A 22,292-nucleotide genomic window follows, 5' to 3' on the forward strand; every position below is an offset into this window, starting at 1 on the left:
CATATCCTAGGTTATAATTATTTGCTGAACAAATGAGATGTATAGAGGGAAAACATCCTAAATGAAATGTTGTACATTATGCACTGACATCTTCCCTCCATGCATGTCTTTCTCTCCTCCACCAATGGATGTTATGGGCCGTTTGTGCAGAGGCTGACTTCCAGCCATTGATTTTGTTTGAGAAAAACCACTGTCTTGTCTATAGATCAGTGTTTGTACAGGTTGAGCATCCCTAATCTGAAAATCTGAAATCCAAAATGCTCCCAAATCCAAACTTTCTGAGTACTGACATGATGACCACAAGTGGCGAATTCCACACCTGACCTCATGTGATGACTTGCAGTCAAAGTGCAGTCAAAACTTTGTTTCATGCACAAAATTATCTAAAATATTGTATAAAATTACCTTCAGGCCATGTGTATAAGGCATATAGAAAACATAAATAAATTTCATGTTTAGGCTTGAGTTCCATCCCCAAAGATCTCTCGTTACGTCTATGCAAATATTGCAAAATCCAAGAAAATCCAGAATCCAAAATATTTCTGGTCCCAAGCATTTTGGATAAGGGGTACTCAATCTGTATAATCATTTAAACACTTGACCACTTTGGTTTTATTAAAGATTCGAGGAAATTGAGACTACGATGCAAATTACTGGTTGTGCTAACAGTGATAAACTTTTATCTCATTATATGTGTTTACTCCTTGAATTTAAGACGTTCAGCTGTAAAAAGAAAAAGAACAAGACATTTTGTCAAAAATTATGCCTAAAGGGTCAAGTTGTCATGAGAAGTGCTATAATACGACAAATTTTAGAAAGTCCCCCCCACTCCCTTTACAACATAAAAATGTAGTTTTTTATTTTTGTTTTCAGTTCATAAACATTTTGGAAACGCACTGTATCAGAAGGTAATTAGCGGCATTGTTTGGAAAGATGAAAAATTTATTAGAAAAGATCTTTAAATGGCTTTTACTAAAGCGTCATTTAACAATTTTCCATATTATAGAAACAGCTTTTCATGGATGGTGTGACTGGGTCTGTATCCAAACCCGGTTCGGTTCCTGGAGCCAACGGTGTAGTTAACACTCAGCCTCTTGCAGTTAACACTCAGCCTCTTAACTGGGAGTGGCCCTGGAGCAAGTCGCTGGAATGTTCAAGCTCCGCGTCACTCATCGGTACCAAGTTGATGATCTCTGCCTAGGGTTCTTTGCCACCCTCAGGCTCAAGTCCCAGGAGGCCTCCTCCGCTGACTTGGGTGAACAGCTCTGAGTTCCGGAGAGGGTTCGGTCTGCGGAGAAGCGCGCGAGAGACAAGCATCCGCAAGGTTCTGGTACAAAATTTGGAAACGACCTGGCGTTGAAATCTTTACTCCTCGTTTAAAAAGACCATCGAAAGGGAAAAAATAAAAGAAATTGCAACTTATATTTTTGTTATCCCATGAAAAATTAGCAGCAGTGTTTTCCTCTTCATGCCAAAGAGATTAATATTTACGGTGAAGACTTTTCCAGGAAGTCGTGGTTTTCTGTAAAAAAAGGTTTTACACATCAGAAATCGGACTTCTGGGGCAATTTCCTGAATTCCTGGAATAAAACAAAACAAAACAAGCCCCCAAACAAAACTCTATCATCTAAAGCGTTCCCTCCTCACTGTGGTCCCTAGTCAATGCGTGGTAGGCAGCGTTTCCAGTGATCAACAAAAGTAAATATTTGACCAGTAAGTCTCCAATCGAGAGGCCCCTCCATTCCAGCTATTTCCGCCCGGGGACCGAGGAAATCCTCAAAAGCCGGGCCACGCATTCCCAGCCCGAGAGGCCCCAGCGCAGAGCGCAGCAGCCCCCGCGAGCGCACGTCCTCCCCGGGGTGGCTTCGCCCAGGGCGCTTGGGTCTCGGGGACCCCGCCTCCGCCCCGCCCGGTGTTACTCAGGCCTCGGTGGCGCAGGGCGGAGTCGCGGGCGGCGGGCGCAGGTGGGGAGGGGCGGCCGGAGCGCGTCGGTGACACCCGCGGGGGGGCGGGGAAGGCGCGGCGGCCGCACCCCACCCTGGGAAGAAACCGGCCAGGTGTGGCCTAGGCGCCCAGTGCCAGCGGGGAGGAGACTCGCTCCGCCGCCGACCAACACCAACACCCAGCTCCGACGCAGCTCCTCTGCGCCCTTGCCGCCCTCCGAGCCACAGCTCTTCCTCCCGCTCCTGCCCCCGGCCCGTCGCCGTCTCCGCGCTCGCAGCGGCCTCGGGAGGGCCCAGGTGGCGAGCAGCGACCTCGCGAGCCTTCCGCACTCCCGCCCGGTTCCCCGGCCGTCCGCCTATCCTTGGCCCCCTCCGCTTTCTCCGCGCCGGCCCGCCTCGCTTATGCCTCGGCGCTGAGCCGCTCTCCCGATTGCCCGCCGACATGAGCTGCAACGGAGGCTCCCACCCGCGGATCAACACTCTGGGCCGCATGATCCGCGCCGAGTCTGGCCCGGACCTGCGCTACGAGGTGACGAGTGGCGGCGGGGGCACCAGCAGGATGTACTACTCGCGGCGCGGCGTGATCACCGACCAGAACTCGGACGGCTACTGGTGGGTACCTGCCCGGAGAGCGCGGGCTGCGGGGCTCGCGGGACAGGGAGGGACCATCCTCCTCTGGACGACTGGGAGACTCGAGTCCCGAAGGTGGAAAGGTTTTTTTGCCCCAGGTCCCGAAAGAACTTCCCGGCCGCGCTGGGAGCAGGACCGGGTGTCCTGACGCGTGCGGGGACAGGTTGGCCCCTGTCCTGCGAACAGGAACTCGGTCCTACCTTTCTCCCCTCCCGCGAGCCCGGGCGGGTGGTCAGAGGGGGCGTCGGGCCCGCGCGGGGCTGTCCCCTGCCTGCTGGACACGGCTGCAGCCGCCTTTGTCCCAGCCCGCGAATGGGAGGTCAGGCGAGGTGGGGCTGCGACCACAAAACCCAACCTCTCCAACCGTAATCAAAGTAAAAGAGGAAAGGAGCGGGGCCCCGGTCCTGTCTGGTGGCCGAGTGGTGCTCGGGGCTCCGCAGTCTCTACCGGCTCACCCCCAATCCCCAGTAACCCCGAGACCACGACTGCAACGACTCCTGGACTCCTCGGCCACCCAAGGACGTTTGTATCAAGGCTGCGCGTCCCGGTGGCGCGGGGTCCTGTCCCGAGGAGGCGCTTCGGCTTCCCCTGTCCGGGAAACGAAACTTCCCCGCCGGGGCGGCTGCCGGGCCCGGGTCTCGAGGTTCGGCCGGGACGTGCCTGTTCCCTTCGGTCGTCCGCGCCGCAGCCCCCGCGGGCGAGCGCACCTGGGGCCCTGCCTCTGAGCCTTTTGTTTCCTCCTTTTTAAAAACACCGGATGAAAGACCCCAGTGTGCCTTGGATCGCAGAGCGCCGGCCGCATGTCTGCTTTGATCCAGAATGTGTGGGCAGGGGAGTGGGGGGGTGGGGGAGGACGACGCTGGGGGTCCGCCCTGGCCTAGGTGCCCCGGGAAGACCCCCCGGTGAGAGGGTCAGCTTCTCCGGATCCTAGCGGAAACAGACCGAGGGCGTCATTTGGGTGGGTGGGGAAGAGATCCTGTCCCTGCTTTGACCGGGTCTCGGGAGCTGGACTAGATGCCCACGTGAGCCGTGCGCGTTTTGCAGCCCGCCCCACCTCCCCGCCCCCTGCTAGTTGTTCCCACGTCGGGCGTTTGGGAAAGAGGCCCTGAGCGCCGGGACGTTATTTACCAGGCGTTGTGGCCCTAGGCCTGGGAGGAGCAACCTGAATGCGCTCCAGGGAGTTTTGTTTTGCAAGCAGTTTTGAAGGCAGGGACTACTCGAGTTGCAACCTGTTTTCTGCTTAGATTCATTTATTTATTTCTGGGGCATCCTGAAAATCTATTTTCGCTTTTTTTTTTTTTTTTTTTTTGAGTTAGCAAAGAATTGTCTCAATCGTGGAGTTCTTTGTTTCCTGAACAAAATGTGTCTGGGGATTTCCAGGGAAAATGTGCCAAGCAATAGGAGGAATGAAAACTTGGGTTTTCATTACATTTGTTTTAAAATTTTGCCAGCCATTTAAATCTGAAATTTAAATTTTCTCTCGCAGTCCTCCAGGATTTGAGACGCACATCCTTTAAATGTGTGGGTTACACACAGTTTAAATCCAAGTCAGAATAGAATGTGAAGGACTCTTTAGTAGCTCTTTTTGGCGTTTTCATGAACCAAGTATTTATTTTGATTATTATTTATAACTATGCTTTTGCTAGCCTGGATTTCTTATCTTTTAAATAGACAATAATCAGTACTATTAATCGAATGTTTCACTCCCTTGGCTTCTTATACCTTTCGTAGGGAAGTAAAACTTTAATAAATTAATTGGTTAATGAACTGCATCAAGATACATGTTTTATTAGGATTCCCCATTGAAACATTTAATTTTGGGCAGGCTCCATGTTTTTTCCTTGTGTAGTATCATCTCTTGTGCTCTGTTTTTCCAACTTAAAGCCTACTTATAAACTTGTCAAGTCTCACATCTCTCTGGGAAGGGGAAAGAGACCCAAGTGAAAAATTACCTGACTTTGAGGAAGGATGTTTTTTCTTCTCATTAATGTTGCTCTGCCCGGCAGCAGGGCGTCAAGCTCAGGGCTTGAGTCGGGAGGCGGTCATTCTTTCTGGGGATCCTGGCAATGGAGGTTCCTCTCGAGCTTGACCCAGCCTGCAGTGGTGCTACTGACTACAAAATAGCCCACAAATGCTGACTTCTGCGTTTTCAAATAATAGCGACTGCCTGAAGGCAGGGCATGTCGCAGTTTTTCTGGTGGCATTCTGGTTTTGTGTGGAGGGATATGTTTGGCTGTGGCGTGCACTTTGTAGAAGCAGGGTGCCCTCTGTGCCCAAGGGAGCCACTGCTCTCTGCTAAGTGAATGATGATTAAGAATTTCATAAGTATTTTTCTGACCCGAAGGTTTTCTAAATAAAGGTTTTTGTGGTTTTCTTTTCTTTCTTTCTTTTTTTAGCATGAAAATTAGTATAAAAACTATTGGTTGACTTTAAACTCATTTATTTCAAAAACTGCTACTTTATGGCTGAATTATTAATAGATTGGTGATTTTTGAGATGAGTGTTTTGTATCTAGCCCTTCCCTGAATAAAGAAATTTGAATGTGTGGAGGGCCCAACTCTTAGTTTTCCTTTGAAAATGACTTTAAAACATCTCTCTCTCTCTGTCCTTTCCACGAACAGCACTTACCCGTTTTTAGGACAGTATTAGATCTCATTGTATCCTAATTCCCTCTTTTTCCCCCCCGACCACCTACCTGTTCTTTGTGTCTTTGTTTTAGATTGAATGGAATCTGCAACTACTTAATTTTGTTAACATTTGGTAAATGTTACAACCTTGATAATGAAATAATAGACATGTACATGTTTTGAAATGTAAATTTTGGATTCTTCTTGGATAGGACGTTATATTAATACTGTTTTCAATTACAGCAGAATTACTCTAGTCTTATTCCTGTCATTAAAACAAATTACAAATAGTGAAATTTGTTACCAAAGTAACAAAGTCTCACAGTTAGATCTTTCTTTCACCCATCAAAGGGTGAATTTGTGGGAGGATTAAAAGCAGAAAATAGTCATTAAGTTTCAGAAATATGTGGTTATAATATTAATGCTTATTTTTCTTCAGATCTCATGATTTCAAAACTGAGATACATGTGATCATTATTTCATATACATTTTAAAGTTAGTCTTAAATTAGGTTTTAAGAGAAGCTTATTTCTTACTATGAGACAAACAGGTCAGTTTGCCTGAATTTTAGAGCAAGGGGGACCCCTAAGGATCACTTAGCCTAGGCAGAAACCCCACACGCACACGTCAGAGACAGGAAGCTGAGGACGTGCCCAAGATCCTAGAATCCACTTAGGGCTGGGTTGGCCTGAGGACCCAAGGATCCTCACCTTGGTTTTCCCTGTGCCTTCACAGCCTGACTTTTAGAATGGACAGGCCTGTAATTACACCATGAAAGTATCTCAAATTCCATTAATTCCTTAATTCAGCAAGTATTTACCGAGCATTGGCTGCATTCTGTGTTAAGTGTCAGGGGAGATCAAGGCGGAAATCTATAGCCTTGAAAGGAGTGTAGGCCCTTCCAAGGAAGATAAGTACAGGAAGACTAGCACGCAAAAGCGGAATGCACAGGAGGGGTGGACGTGACTTCAGAGACTTCACAAGGAGGTGAGAGAACATCTGTCCTGGGGGCACTGGGAAGACTTTATAAAGGAAGTGGTGTCGAACTAGACTTTGGAGTATTTCAGCTGTGTCAAGATGGGTGGGCAGAGAGCCTTCCAGGGGGAGAGAAGAGCATGAGAAAAGTCTGTGAAGCCTGTGGAGTGATCTCCTTTTTGAGCATTCCCTCTGAGCAGGGAGGCAGTAAGATGAAAAGAGGAAGCATCCTTTTTGACCAAGGCATTGGAGACCTTGAATGCCCTGGAGAGGGATTTGGATAGGCAGAGGGAAGCTGGTGCAGGTTTTCATTGAAGCCACTGAAAGTCTCCTTCATTGGAGGAGCAGGGAAGTGAGACAATCATAACTGAGCTTCTGGACTGTTTAGGCGTTGGCTTAAGGGAGCCATTGCACCAGTGAAGGAGTGAGGGAATGAAAGCCTGAACCAGGGTGAGGGCGGTGGATGGGAAAGTAGGTATTGCCAAGGTGGAGTGACAGCTTCAGCTAAGAATTGGATGCGAGAGACAAGGGAGAGTCTGAGAAAACAGGCCCAGAGCTCGAGTGACTCATAGCGTAGATAGTCTAAACACTTTTCTGGGAAATGATTGCAAAGCAAGATTTAGTTTCGCTTAATATATGGCAGGTAACATTTACATGGTTATTAAATTTAACTTGTATATTTTATAAAAATATCAGGTCTGTGGTTAATAATAGTTACCATTACCCAGCAAATACCTGTGATGTGCCTTGTATAGGATGTTTGTTATCTCAAGCCTCATAACAAACTTCCCAGTTTACAGATGGGAAGCTGAGGTTAAAATATTTAAATGGCTTGCCTAAGGTCACTCAGCTAGTTAAGTTGTTAAGCTAGATTTGAATCCAGTATACCACAATGACCCAAGAGAAGATTAAACCTGCAGTGTGAGAATTCACTTTTTCTACTTGTAAACCCTTTTCTATATGAGTTATTACTGATTTTTAATCTGTTGAATTCCTCAGTCTGCGTTCCTGTGAAATATTTCATAATCATTGTATTCTTTCATTAATACTCTTGTAGAGTTTCTATCTGCTTAGGAAAAAAGAAACTCAATTTGATTCTGCATTAAGCCAACTAATTGTTAGTCAGATCTATTTAATGGGATAATACAGCTTTCAACAGTCATTTTTTTCTCTAAATATGGGCATAATTTCATGGTTCAGGTAATGGAAATGTCTTGGAAAGGGAAAATCTGCTGATGCCCTTGATGCCTCAGTGCTGACTTCTTAAGGTGGAGCAAAGGAGGGCTTGGGTGTGAGACTTGGAGAGTGTGTCTTGACTCTCAGCTAACCAGTCTTTCCAGACCAGGAGGTTCTAGAAGGAGTGGTTTCAGTCTGGAGGCCTTGTTGCTGCAGCTGGGAGCAGTGCCCCACCCCTTGATTTTCTCCATCTCGCTCCCGCTGGGCTGGTCCCAGTGGCCCTGCCGCTTGAAAACGTTCAGGTGTGGTTCTGATTTTGAAGTCACAGCCCCACAGATCCTAAGACTCAGACATGAGCTGCTCATTTGAGGTGACATCTTGTAAAATACTAGTGTAGTCCAATAATTTATGCCTCACCACCGACACCTTGGGCTGGAAGGGCTCATGAATGTGAAATCTACATTTCATGAAAATGAAGACAGTTTAGTGAGAAGCTGCAGCAAACAGATAAAGGTTCTGCTTGGAATTACATTTTGTTTGTTTGTTTGTTTGTTTGTTTGTTTTGAGATGGGGTGTTGCTCTGTGGCTCAGGCTGGAGTGCAGTGGCATGATCATAGCTCACTGCAGTCTTGACCACTCAGGCTTAAGTGACTCTCCCACCTCAGCCTCTCGAGTAGCTTGGGACCACAGGCGTGCGCCACCATACACAACTAATTAAATTTTTTTTTTTTTTTTGTAGAGACAAGGTCTTGCTATCTTGCCCAGGCTGGTCTTGAACTCCTGGGCTCAAGTGATCCTCCCACCTTGGCCTTCCAAAGTGCTAGAATTACAGGCAAGAGCCAGTGCACCTGGCCTTTGAATTTTCTTACCCTCAATAAGTTTTTCTCATGCTGTTAAAGGGTATCACTCTCTATGAATTGTCTCAGTTATTTTTGAGTCTTGTAGGGAACCTGAGGAACTCCTGAAATGCCTCACACTTAATACCCAATACATTTCTTCCTTCTCCTCTTTCTCTTTTTTTTCTTATCACCCCACTTCCATTTTGCTGCAGGACATCCTTAAAGTTATGGACTGGGGCAAAGACAAAACACAAAACAGCCAGGCGCGGTGGCTCACGCCTGTAATCCAGCACTTTGGGAGGCCGAGGTGGGCGGATCACGAGGTCAGGAGTTCCAGCCCAGCCTAGCCAATATGGTGAAACCCCGTCTCTACTAAAAATACAAAAATTAGCTGGGCATGGTGGCGGGCGCCTGTAGTCCCAACTGCTCAGGAGGCTGAGGCAGAAGAATCGCTTGAACCCGGGAGGCAGAGGTTGCAGCGAGCTGAGATCATGCCACTGCACTCCAGCCTGGGCAACAGAGCGAGACTCCATGAAAAAAAAAAAAGAAAGAAATTTCAGAACCATAACAACAGCAGCAGCCTCCGCAAGTAAGAGCTATCACTAAGTGAGGTCTCCGCCTCTGCAGTGCCCCTCTGAGCCTCACCTCAGCCCCAGGAGGGGGGTGTTCTACCTGTCATAGAGGCAGAAGCTCCAGGCACTGCCAGTGGATGTCACTTTAAGTTGCTCAAGGTCACAGGCTATATAACTGGAAGTGGCTGAGCTGGGCGTGGACTCCAACTGTGCCCTACTTCAAAGTCCTTCTGAAGTGAATGATATGTGATCAGTTTTCCACTATCCCACAAACACAATCTGCCAAACACACAGTGTGAAAATCGAGAAAACCGCCTGAAAAAGAAGCAGAACTTTTATTAGAGTACTGTTTCTGTAGCTCCTGGGCGAAGACAAAATGCAGGATCAAAGGAGGCTGTCTTTCTAAAATCTATAGAGACAAAAAATCCACCATGTTTGCTCACTGCTGGAGTGGGAATGGGGAGGGGAGAGCTGTGCTCTCTGGTTGAGCTTTTGAAATCAGGGTAATGAGATGAGCCATAATATCCTCAGATGGGTCTTTTGTTTGCCTTTGTTTTTCTTCCACTTTACTAAGCCAAACAAACATGCATTCAGTACCTTCTGTGTGCCGAACCTTATTTATGTTGTTAGGTTAAGTGTTTGTAGGAGTCCAAGATGACTAAGACATGGGACTTTGCTCTCCAGGAGCAGGTAGCCAGGTGTGTTTAAACTAATGCAAGAGAGGAGACGATGCAGAGGTGTGATATGGAAAGCTCCTTGCAGAAGGCTGTAACTTTTGAAGTTCTGAACTTTTGAAGGATGGCTAACACGGCATTTCAGCTGAAGTATATAGAGGGTGTTCAATGAATTTTTTTTTTTTGAGACGGAGTTTTGCTCTTGTTGCCCAGGCTGGAGGGCAATGGCGCGATCTCGGCTCACTGCAACCTCCACCTCCCAGGTTCAAGCGATTCTCCTGCTTCAGCCTCCTGAGTAGCTGGGATTACAGGCATGCGCCACCACGCCAGGCTAATTTTGTATTTTTAGTAGAGACGGGGTTTCTCCATGTTGGTCAGGCTGGTCTGGAACTCCCGACCTCAGGTGATCCTCCCGCCTCAGCCTCCTGAAGTGTTGGGATTACAGGCGTGAGCCACCGTACCCGGCTAGTGAATCTTAGAGGTAAAGTATCATCCTTAAATGAAGTATTAAAAATGTATTTTTCTTTTTATGCAAGATCCTTTCAAGAAACTCAAACAAAATAGTATATGTGAAAAATGCTTTGAAAATTATAAAGAGCTAAGCAAATAGGCCTCACGGTCAATATTAAAGCATTATATAACTATCATAATTCCTAACACGCATTTCCTGAGTTTTTCCTAGGCAATTATTCTGTGAACCTGAAAACAGAGAGACATATGAGTCTTTCTGGCATATGTACAAGAGCCTGTGTTGACTGAATGAACAAAAGAAGAGGAGAGAGAGGAAGGGAGAGATGGAAAGAGGAAGGAAGGAAAGGGGCCCAGTTAGAGAGAAAATATATAAACAAAAAGAAAGGCAAAGTTAGGGGGCATGGTCCAAGTGTCTAATGAGCAACGTAGTTATTATAAAAGTATTTTTATAAAACAAAGAGAGTAACTCTTCATTTAAAAACTTTTTTTTTGCCTATAATGTCCCTCTTTGAAATATTTGTCTTGTTTTTTTTGTGTTTTTTCTTTATCTTTTTGAAAGTATGAACTTTTTTTCCTTTATCTTTCTGAATATTTTTATTTTTTTAAGACAAGGTCTTGTTCTTTCGCCCAGGTTGGAGTGCAGTGGTGCAATCTCGGCTCACTGTAGCCTCTGCCTCCCAGGTTTAACCATCTCATCTCAGCCTCCCATCTCAGCCTCCCGAGTAGCTGGGACTTACAGGCGTGTGCCATCATGCCCAGCTGTTTGTTTTTTTTTTTTTTTTCTGTAGAGATGGGGTTTCGCCATGTTGCCCAGGCTGATCTTAAACTCCTGGGTTCAAGCAATCCGGCGGCCTCTGCCTCCCAAAGTGCTGGGATTACAGGCATGAGCCACGGCACCCAACCTTGTCTTGTATTTTTAAAAATAATATTTTTGGCAACACATGTAAAGCTAATGCCTTAGGACAGCTAGTTTTGGAGTCCTATTTTTAAAGAAAAATGTTTTTTTGAAGGTAGTAAAATAAAACCTTGAAATCTTGGTAATATTGTTCACACATTCAAGTGGTCCGTCTTTGGATTAGAATCCAGAACTTGTTTTCTTTTTAACCACTGATGAAGGGCTCTCTATGCAAATATTTGGAACACTTACTTGTTTAAACAAGTTTTAGGATGAACTTAAAAAAAAAAAGTATGTGCAGGTAGGTTCTTTGTAATATGACTCATTTATCTCTCAGAAGAGTTAAAAGCTTTTAAGGATGAGTTATTTTTTTCAAGGGCACCTATTAATTTTGGTTTAGAAGTCAATATTCTTTTGATACATTTGACCCAAATGAGTTGTTTTCTTTTTTTTTTTTAAAAAAGCACAGGACATCTGCCATCTTCTGTGCCACTGAAATGGGATTTAAAAATTGAACTTCATGGCTTGTTAATTTAATTCCTAACATGATTTGAAAATCTCTCAACCCCTAACACCCATATGTAGCAGTATTAAAAATTTCTTTGAGGGTAGGGATTTAAAAAAATGTGTATACGCTTGTAAGTACATCATTTTAAAATTATTTCTTTATCCATTATAGAATTTTGCATTTTCCCAAACTGCACTATATGAATTAAATTTAATTCAATTAGCATGAATAAATTTATTTACCATGAACTTAACATAGACATTTGTATTATTTTCAGTAAGGAAGAATGAGTTTGGTCATTTCCTAAAATTGAGTTACAGAATGAATGAGGTGAAGAAATCTTACGTACCATTTAGCCCAACACATGGAGATAGAAATTTCTGAGATTAAAAAAAAAATCTAAAATTGTGTGGTCAATAACATATATATATATATATATATATATATAATCTGACTTAGAAAGGTTTGAATTACAGCTTTTTAAAAAATGCATGTTTCCTGGCTGGGAGCAGTGGCTCCCATCTGTAATCCCAGCACTTTGGGAGGCCAAGGCGGGCGGATCACTTGAGGTCAGGAGTTTGAGACCAGGCTGGCCAAAATTTGGTGAAACCCTGTCTCTACTAAAAATACAAAAATTAGCTTTGCGTGGTGGCAGTGTGCCTGTAATCCCAGCTACTTGGGAGGCTGAGGCAGAAGAATCACTTGAACCCAGGAGGTGGAGGTTGCAATGAGCTGAGATTGTGCCACTGCACTCCAGCCTGGGCGACAGAGTGAGACTCCTTCTCAAAAAAAAAAACAGGCATGTTTCCTGAAGCAAGCTCTCCTGGCTCTCGTGCTGAAGAATCCAGTGCTACACATACAGCTGGTGTATGTCTGACATCAGACTGACCCGATGGGTCGAAATCCTTTCCGCTGAACTTCCTCCCTGATTAAGTACAGCGAGTTCTGTGTGGATTCTTCACTGGGCTAAGACAAGCAAACTGACCTGGCAAGGTGGATTCCCTATACCTTAGTTGGCCTGAGTCTCCCTCTGTCTTGTTTTGATGGACCGAGCCATTCACAAGGTGTATACCTAGTTCCTTTTCTCGCCTTGGTCTGTTTCCAAAGGGAATTCTTGGCCACACCTAAGACTGAAGTTGGATTCTTACAGATGAAAGATAGAAGTAGACCTTGTTTTAAGGATCAGACGCGGTCTTGAAAAGTTGTGTATATGATGAAATTTGGTTAATCAGATCACACTTCCCAATAGACAAATAATGATATCAAAGATTCTTTATTTCATTGTTCCAACAGTTAAGCTTTTTATATTTTCAACCCTTCAAAGGATTAGATTTCTGTGCATTCCCCATTCCTATACAGTTGTTAATTTATTTACTAAGATGCTGTGCAAAACATGTTTTTTAGTGGGTATCAGGAACATATGAGACAGGGCACGGTGGCTCACGCCTGTAATCCTAACACTTTGGGAGTCCGAGGTGGGCAGATCATTTGAGGTCAGGAGTTTGAGACCAGCCTGACCAACATGGTGAAACCCCATCTCTATTAAAAATACAAAAAAAAATAGCTGGGCGTGGTGGTGCATGCCTGTAGTCCCAGCTACTCCAGAGGCTGAGGCAGGAGAATCACTTGAACCCAGGAAGTGGAGGTTGCAGTGAGCCGAGGTCATGCCACTGCACTCCAGCCTGGGCGACAGAGCAAGACTCCATCTCGGAAAAAAAAAAAAAAAAGAACATATGGAAATGGAAATCCTTTAGAAAACCACGAAGAATTTATTTGGTATTATTAGCAGCATATGAAGTTACCTGTTGTTTTTTGTTTTTTTTTTTTTTGAGTTCAAATATGGGTAGGCAAGAGGCAAGGTGTCTTCTCTTTATAGGATGTCAACTGATCTCTAGAGAAATAGGAATGTCTTCTAAAACTAGGGGGAGGGAATTAAAAAACAGAGCAAACCCACCAATGTTTTAAGCCAATGTTTGGTTGCCTTACCTCCTTTATCCTGGATATAATTCGTTTCTAACTGTGGTATAACTAACCAGTCTAGTTCTTGGGTAAAAAGAAGTTGGCGAGTTTTATATTTTGTGGTCAAATGAATTTGGTCTCATAAATTCACTTTTAAAAATGTGTATGTACACTTCGGTGCGTTCATTCACAACTGTATTTGTCCTCCCTGTCTCCGTTTTTTAATACATTTTAATTCTAGAATAGTTTTAGATTTGCAGAAAAGTTACAAAATAGTACAAAGTTTGTGTATACCCTCACCCAGTTTCCCATGCCTCCATCATTTTATTTTTTTTTAACAGCTGGGTTTTATGCTGTGTTGCCCAGGCTAGTCTTGAACTCCTGAGCTCAAGCGATCCTTTTGCCTTGGCCTCCCAAAGTGCTGGGATTACAGGCATGCCCCACCCTCATCTTATAGCTCAGTTTGTGATTGTTTTTACAGTGGCACACATTATTAAATCATTTAGGAAACTCTGACTTTCCATTGTGCTAAGAGACAACTCTTTCATTTATCTGCTTGGGACTGGCATTCTTTGTGGGAATCACCTTCGGAGCCAAATTGCTGAACAGAATTTCTTAATGTTTCAGAATAAAGGTATTCCTATGTCCCTTCAATGAAGAAAATAAAGATAATTACACAGGACCTTCCTAATTTTTTAATTCATCCTAGGGTTCTAAGTGAGGTTGCTGGGCTTCTTAATGTTTTCCTTTGTCTCTTGAATTTCTTTCCTCTGTTTGATAACAGGTACGTTTTGGAAGGTGTTCTAAGTCAGTTGGAATTCTGCACAAGTTAGGACAACAAATGTGATCTTGCTTGTGCCTCAGCAGTATGAGAAACGGACCTCATTTCCTGTATAATTCGGAGTGGAAGACAGAGACTGGTTGCATTGGTGGTGGGTGGGGGCAGTCCTGGTTTTCAGAGCTGGATGGCTCTGGCACCACCTCCCCTGGGCCTGCCTGGAGGAGCCTGTGTCTTCTTCTGGGAGTAGTTCCCAGGGAGGTCTGGGCTCCTCACCCACATTCATCTAGTCCTGGCTTGTTGGGGAGCCTTGCCTGCAGGGAGGAACCCCAAATGGGTGGCCAAAAAAGAAATGCTTTCCCATGGTGAGACAGTGCAGCCAGGTGCTTCGGGAGAATTCCCACATTACTGTGATCTTATCCCATCTATGCATAATGCAACCATTGTTTGTCAAACATTTTTTTTAAACAGTGAAATTCTTTCTTTAAAACACACACACACACACACACACAGTTGGTTAGACAGGCATCAGATAAAAGCAGGCTCAGGCTGGCCCTGGCTGAAGGTAGGAAGAGCCAACTTCTTGTAGCACATCCGTGAGGACTTTTCACAGACGTTAAATAATCACTTGGTCTGCTTTAAATCTCTCTGAAAGCAAACTACAGTAGGCTGTGCTGTGGCATAGTATATCTTGGTAAATTTAAAAGCCAGACTTTGGTTATACCTTGCTTGAAGAGCAAATGAAACTCTGTCATCTCTTTCTTTAAGATACAGACCGTCTGCAACATTTTCCGCCAACACCACCGTTGTTTTAAGGTTTCTGCTAGGTGTCTTCCAGAAAAGTGCCTCATTTGAAATGTACATTGAATGAGCTTCACTGTAGAGAAAAATAGGTATTCTAGGAACATCTTGAAAGGAGAATGGGTTTGTTTTGCGATAAAGATAATGTATTTAAATTTTCCATCACTTTCTTCACACCATGATTTTTTAAAAAAAATTATTGTCTTTTACAGGAATTACAGAAAATATATATATATATATTTTTACAGACAGGGTCTCACTCTGTCACTGAGGCAAGAATCCAGTGCTGTGATCATAGCTCACTGTAGCCTCCAACTCGTGGGCTCAAGTGATCCTCCCACCTCAGCTGCCTGAGTAGCTAGAGCTACAGGCATGCATCACCATGTTTGGCTAATTTAAAAACAATCTTTTTTTTTTTTGTAAGACAGGGTCTTGCTATGTTGCTCAGGCTGGTCTCCAACTCCTAGACTTAATCAGTCTGCCTGCCTTGGCTTCCCAAAGCACTGGGATTACAGGTGTGAACCACTGTGTCCGGCCAATACTTTTGTAGAGTAAGCTTTTTTCTCCTCTCCTACCTTTCCTTCAGCCCGACTTGCCAGTGAAATCTTCATGCTCTGTGTCTGACACCATGAGGTCTTCCTGCAGAGGGACTTGTGGTGTTGGGGACTGTCATTAGGGACCACTGTGTGATGAAGCAGGAGTGAAGCTGAAATAGCTCTGTGTCATTGTCATTGCCAGAAGTGTGTTTTTATAACTCAGAGAGATATATTTCTGGATTGGATCCTGGACCTGGGCGGGGAAAACTTGCTGTGAATGACATTATTGGGCTAATTGGTGAAATCTGAACAAGTTCTATAAATTAGAAAATTGTTTGTGTCAATTGTAAATTTTCTGCTTCTCATCATTGTATTGTGGTTATATATAAGTGAATGTTTTTATTCTTAGGAATGATATGCTAAGATATTTGGGGGTTAAAAAGCCATGTTTATTCTCAAATGATTCAGAAAAAAATAATATGTATACATAGATAAATATATGCTGAAATATTTGGGGGTAGAAGGGCATGGTTATTCTCAAGTGGTTCAGAAAAAATAATATATACACACAGATAAATACACACACATCTATGGAGAGGGGAGAAGGGGGATAAAAGAAACACAACAAAATGTTAACAATTGGGATTCCGGGTAAAGGGTCTCACAGGAGTGGTTTTGTCCCGTTTTTGCAACTTTTGCAAGTTTGAAATTATTTCAGAATTGAAATAGGTTATTTGATGTCTGGTTTCTCTGTGTTTGCCTCCTTAGTCAAACCGGCACGATGTCCAGGCACCAGAACCAGAACACCATCCAGGAGCTGCTGCAGAACTGCTCCGACTGCTTGATGCGAGCAGAGCTCATCGTGCAGCCTGTAAGCTTTCCCTGTTCCCATCGCTTCTCCCAAAGCCTTGGCCACACCCGGCTGTCCTCTGGTTAGCTTCTGCTGGCCGGGGCCTATTCACTGACCTCTTTCACGTAGTGTTTAGAGACACGCTTTTTCAGAACAGACTACAGAGAGATGTGTGTCTTCTTAACCTATTTGTAATGTTGGTTTAACAATGGGAACCAGCTTTCAGACAGTTCCCCGTCCCCCTCCCAACAAATGTTTACACTACAGATTGCCACCTTTTTGGAAATAAAGCAATTTATGATTTACGTGACTTTTTGATACTTTCCCTTCTGAGAAATGCAACCTGGCATGTTTCTGTTCCTGGGTTGGGATGGATCTTCATGTGCACCATCAATTTAGTATGATTTTTTTTTTCAGGGAAAATGACTATATTGAGATAACAATTCTATCTGAGAAACAGAAAAATGGGGAAAAATAGGCAATGGAAAATGGAGGAGAAATGGTAACATTTGTGAGAACCTTGCGATGTTTCTTAAGATAACTGAGACATCCTAGGATCTCATCGAATCCAGATTAGAAATCATGGAGTTCGTGGTATTTGCTGTGTGAAGTCTTCATTTTAAAACACTAGCATTCACCTTTGCTCCGAGTTTGCTAAAAACAGAATAGAGAATGGTGGGGCCGTAGCCATCTTTTCTATCCCTTTCCTGAGTCACTGAATCTTTTCAGCGAAGTCTCCCTAATGCTGACACTGGTATCAAGGTTACATCTGGCATCTGCCTCTTCACAAAGTACCCCTTCTAAATAGCCTACATTTGAAACAGATTTTAACCAGATGAATTTATGGGCTCTGTTTAGATAATATTTTAATGTTCTAATTTCTTAATTTAGATATTGTGTGGGTTCTAGTTCTGAATTTCTTCATCCAGTTAAAAAAAGAATGTCACGTTTGTCCATGTTCAGAGATATTTGGGGCTCAGCAAACTAGCTTGGCTCCAGTTCTAGTTGTTTCGAGTGTCTGATTTGAAACATACTCCTTGAAATGTTCCTCGCAGTGGCCCGATTCCTTTACACAAAACAAAATAGCAGACACCAGTGACTTAATAGTGAACATACACACACACACGTCATTTGTAGTGACTATGGATACGTTTTACATGTAGCTCTGAAAATTTTGCATGGCCTCGTGTTCTCAGTTTATTTTTGCTTATATGCATCAACGTGCAATAAAAACAGGTTAGGGAAATAGTGTCATATTTGCTAACATTTCTGTTTAGAGAAAAGAGGTTCATTTGACTAAAGCCAAGTAAAAGCAGCAAATAGAAAATTCCAGAGAAAGATCAGTAGGTGTTACTGAAGCAGAGGAGGAAGCTTTCTGTTTTTGTTTTTCTGAATACAAAACCCTTTTTAAATTTTGAAGTAGTTATAGACTCATAAGAAGTTGCAAAAATAGTACAAAGGGGTCTCTACCCAGCACCCAGCTTCGCCCAGTAGTGACATCTTATATGATTATAGCGCATCATCAAAACCAGGACATTGATTGGCCCAATACAGTTAACCAGGCAGAAGCCTTCTTTTTAAGAACTAAAACGTTGGCCAGGCGTGGTGGCTCACGCTGGTAATCCCAGCACTTTGGGAGGCCGAGGCGGGTGTATCACTTGAGGTCAGGAGTTCAAGACCAGCCTGGCCAACATGGTGAAACCCTGTCTCTATTAAAAATACAAAAATTAGCCTGGCGTGGTGGCACATGCCTGTAGTCTCAGCTACTCAGGAGCCTGAGGCAGGAGAATCGCTTGAATCCAGGAGGCAGAGGTTGCAGTGAGCTGAGATCGTGCCACTGCACTCTAGCCTGGGCAACAGAGCAAGGCTCTGTCTCAAAAAAAATAAAAATAAAAATAAAAAAAGAACTAAAACATTATGTTCTCATAAGGTATAGGAAAAACTCTGTGCGTAAGAGGCCCCATCTGGCATAATGGTGCAGTGTCCTTGTCACAGTGAGATTCCCATTAGATGAGACTTGTGTGTAAATATGAAAGATCAGCATTTAACATACTGAAGCAAGGGGAAGGTTAGCATTCAGCAAATGTGACTTTAACAGCCAAGTGCAAATTTAAAAGACAGTCCACAAACTTTGGTTCATGAATCTCCGTCTGTTTACCTTCTTATCTCAATAAGATCATTTTCACTGGGGAAACTTACAGTTTTTGTCATGTTTACAGTGGAAGCTCTTGCTTCCATTAATGCCCATGAAGGTTTTCTTCCTGGTAGTATGTGTTTTCCTTCATGTGAGTGTTTTCTTTCAGGAATTGAAGTATGGAGATGGAATACAACTGACTCGGAGTCGAGAATTGGATGAGTGTTTTGCCCAGGCCAACGACCAAATGGAAATCCTCGACAGCTTGATCAGAGAGATGCGGCAGATGGGCCAGCCCTGTGATGCTTACCAGAAAAGGTATTGTCCACAGAGCATGGATCGGGCAGTCCCCATGAAAAAGAACACCACATAACCAGTTACACTCAATTCCATGACCCAGGTCTTCCTTTGAAGGCAGCACAAATGTTCCCAAGGAAAGGTTTGCTTACTTGGTATTTTGCAGCTTTATTATGTATCTCTAATACAAAGTGACCATTTCATTATAGGTGTTAACTGTACCTCCCTTTAGAGGACAGAAAGGCCTTTGGCATGGCATTTGACTTTTTTTTTTTTTTTTTTTTTTTTTTGAGACAGGGTCTCGCTCTGTCACCCAGGCTGGAGTGCAGTGGCACAAATGTGGCTCGCCGCAGCCTCAACCTCCTGGGCTCAAGCAATCCTCCCACTTCAGCCTATCAAGTAGTTGGGCTATCGGCATGTGCCATACCTGGCAAATTAAAAAAAAAAATTTTGTGGAGACAGGGTTTTGCCGTGTTGCTTAGGCTGATCTCGAAGTCCTAGGCTCAAGCAATCCTCCGTCTTGTGCTTCCCAAACTGCTGGGATTACAGGTGTGAGTCACTTAAGGGTCTAATATCAAGTCAAGCTTAGTTTAATAAATATACAAATGAGGCCCTTAGAGTTGGAAACAAAGACTATAAGGCAGAAAAATGTAGTCTGAATTTGTTCTACTACTGCCTGGGGCCCAGGGTACTAGGAAAACTCCCAGGACAAAACGCAAGAGAAAATGAAAGTTGCTCCCAGGTTAGGCAAAGGCAGTGACGCTTTCTATGCTGTTACGCACTTTGAACCTCTTCCTAAGATTTAATTTTTTGTATGTGATTAAGACTTAAGTCCTGGGGTAAAGAAAAAAAAATCTTCAAATACCATAAAACATTTATAGCTTCTCTATTGACACAAAAGACTCAGAAAAGGGGAAATTTGCCCAGAACGGGTTTTCATAGGCTGTTTTCCTGCAGTGGTTTAAAGGTTTTTTTTCTTTGCAGGCTTCTTCAGCTCCAAGAGCAAATGCGAGCCCTTTATAAAGCCATCAGTGTCCCTCGAGTCCGCAGGGCCAGCTCCAAGGGTGGTGGAGGCTACACTTGTCAGAGTGGCTCTGGCTGGGATGAGTTCACCAAACATGTCACCAGTGAATGTTTGGGATGGATGAGGCAGCAAAGGGTAAGCAGCTTCTTGAACAGCCCAAACCTGTGCAGGCCAGACGTTCCAGCACGATGAGGTCAGCCCATGTGTTTGTGTGACAAAGAGTCTTCTAGACCTCAGGTGGCAGCAGCAGCTTGCTGTTTGCAGGATTTTCCTCCTATACAATTTGAAAAGTGGTCTTCTATTTTGGAATGAATGAGATTTCAGTGTGGTTGGAGAATCAGCCTCAATGCTTTATAGTCATCCTTTATCACACAGGTCATATTTAACGTGTGTAATTTAGTTAGTAGACTTTGAATATCCAGTTCTTATATTGACCACCGGAAAAATCTGTTGTGGGAGTTTATGTGCTAAATAACTTCATTGTTCTATGTGAGTGGCAACTGACCTCATCTGTTTTACTCATAGGTACTTGAAAAAATGGCCATGGTGGCAGTTCATTTAAAATGGTCACAGATTGGAGGAGCTGGAAACAGTGAAACTAGCCATTCTGGTTTAGGCTCATTGGTTGCTTACCTTAGACTTTTGAAGTCTCAGTTGTCTCATTGTGCAACCATCACGTCACCAGTGTGGGAGTGAAGTAAAATAATGTTGGAAGGATATGCTGATCCTTTCCCTAGAACTGGAGTTTCTGCAAAGTATTTTTCAAGACTAATGATTGTTGTGTTGTTTCATGTAGTCATTATGTCCTATAATGAACAGGTGGTGGTAGAAATATGCCACAATCATGTAGATGGGAATTTTATAATGAAAACCTACTCCTAACCCTTCCCTTGAGAATGTGGATGTATTAGAGTGATAAGTTGTGGAGAGATTGTTACGCAATTTAGATGTGGTTGTAAGAAAGCTTGGTTTGATTAGTTGTTAGACTAATTCAGCAGTGGTTCTAAAATTTCTCAACTCCTTTAAAATTTTTATGTATTCTTTCCTAAGTAGTGAGGACTTCAGTGACTAAACGTTTATTCATTCATTCAGTTACCTTTTTCTCCCATTTATTATAAAGAATATAAGCTATTACAGAAGGTAAGGCTTAGAAAGAACAAAAGTCAGTTAAAATATCAGAAACCTAAATACAAATCTATTTGTATGTTTTTCAAATTTCCTTCTAATCTTCGAGCACATTTCTTGAGGATTTTATATGTAGTGGCACCCAAGGGTACAAAGATTATGGTCCCTAGTCCTGAAAATGAATGTTATTGAAGAAAACAAGATGCATACGCTCAAATGCCAAATTTCTGTCTAGATCAGCTATAATACATTCTTGCTTAGTTAGAGGGGAGGGTGGCCAGCTCCTGTGGAGTGGAACAGTCACAGGAAGACATAGCGGAGCTGATGGGGCTTAACTACATCTTAAGGATCCACAATGATGGGCAAAACAGCCTTCCAATCAAATTAGTTATGAAATGTCATATCTCCTAAAGTTTTCTTAGTATGACAGTTATAAAAAAAGACAACCTGTAATTTGTCTTTTTTTTGTATTTATATTGGGTGTAGCTTAAGAATGTAGTAAATGCTCAATGTTTTTAAATTTTGGAAAAGTATTACCACATGAATTCAGTTTTATGTCATTTTCTTTTTTTTTTTGAGAGGGAGTCTCACTCTGTTGCCCAGGCAGGAGTGCAGTGGCATGATCTCGGCTCACTGCAACCTCTATCTCCTGGGTTCAAGCAATTCTCCTGCTTCAGCCTGCCGAGTATCTGGGACTACAGGTGTGTGCCACCACGGCCAGCTGATTTTTTGTATTTTTAGTAGAGACGGGGGTTTTGCCATATTGGTCAGGCTGATCTCGAACTCCTGACCTTGTGATCCGCCCGCCTTGGCCTCCCAAAGTATTGGGTTTACAGGTGTGAGCCACCGCGCCCAGCCAGTTTTATGTCGTTTTCTAACAGAAGCAATTGATAAGCGATGCTTTCCGGGTTAGGCACGCAGCCCTCATGGTTGCAAACAAACTAAAAGCTGTTTGATTGCTTACTGCAGGTTCGCTCTGGGATTTGCTGTGGCTCCTTTCCTCTTATCGCTTGTTCCCCTGCATGCTTTACCTCGTTCCCAGGAGACTGAGCTGCAGGGCCCAGCTGATAAGGGAACTGTTGCCCCAGCAGCCAGTCAGGAGGCAGGCACTCCTGAGCCAGGTTTTTGTTTTGTTTTCCCGATTTGTGTTTGCCGATGGACAGGTCAGATACGATACACCTGGCTGGTAATGAGAGGCGTGAGCTGGAGCCTGGTCACGTTGCTAATGTCCCACTGCACGCACCTGGCTGTCTCTGGTTTAAAGCCGAGACAGCTGTGGGAGAGAAGGGTCAAAGTCCCGGGTAACCTTCTGTTGTCTGACTCTGAAATGGCTCCCCTTTCTGAAGCCTTGCCAAGTGTATTAGAACATGGATGTGGCTTAGAACAATGTGTTTTATGTTCTTGCTGCAATCCCAGATTGGAATGTTTGCCCTTGGCATGTCCAAGAGATGACACAGGTGATTTGGAAATTTACATGT

General features: G+C 43.7%; 1 protein-coding gene across 2 annotated transcripts in view; it reads left to right on the forward strand.

Annotated features, from left to right (window-relative positions):
* Positions 1-1,981: 1,981 nt before the first annotated feature.
* Positions 1,982-22,292, forward strand: part of DSP (desmoplakin) — a 44,970-nt gene continuing 24,659 nt past the window's right edge. For both annotated transcript variants that reach the window (XM_518227.7, XM_001165361.6), the window contains exons 1-4: positions 1,982-2,555; positions 16,153-16,255; positions 18,538-18,686; positions 19,650-19,824. In XM_518227.7, the coding sequence (XP_518227.4) occupies positions 2,386-2,555; positions 16,153-16,255; positions 18,538-18,686; positions 19,650-19,824 (597 nt within the window). In that variant the 5' untranslated portion in view covers positions 1,982-2,385. The remainder of the gene's footprint in view (positions 2,556-16,152; positions 16,256-18,537; positions 18,687-19,649; positions 19,825-22,292) is intronic.

The sequence above is a fragment of the Pan troglodytes genome, chromosome 5 (genome assembly GCF_028858775.2).
Source record: "Pan troglodytes isolate AG18354 chromosome 5, NHGRI_mPanTro3-v2.0_pri, whole genome shotgun sequence".
Classification (NCBI taxonomy): Eukaryota; Metazoa; Chordata; class Mammalia; order Primates; family Hominidae; genus Pan; species Pan troglodytes.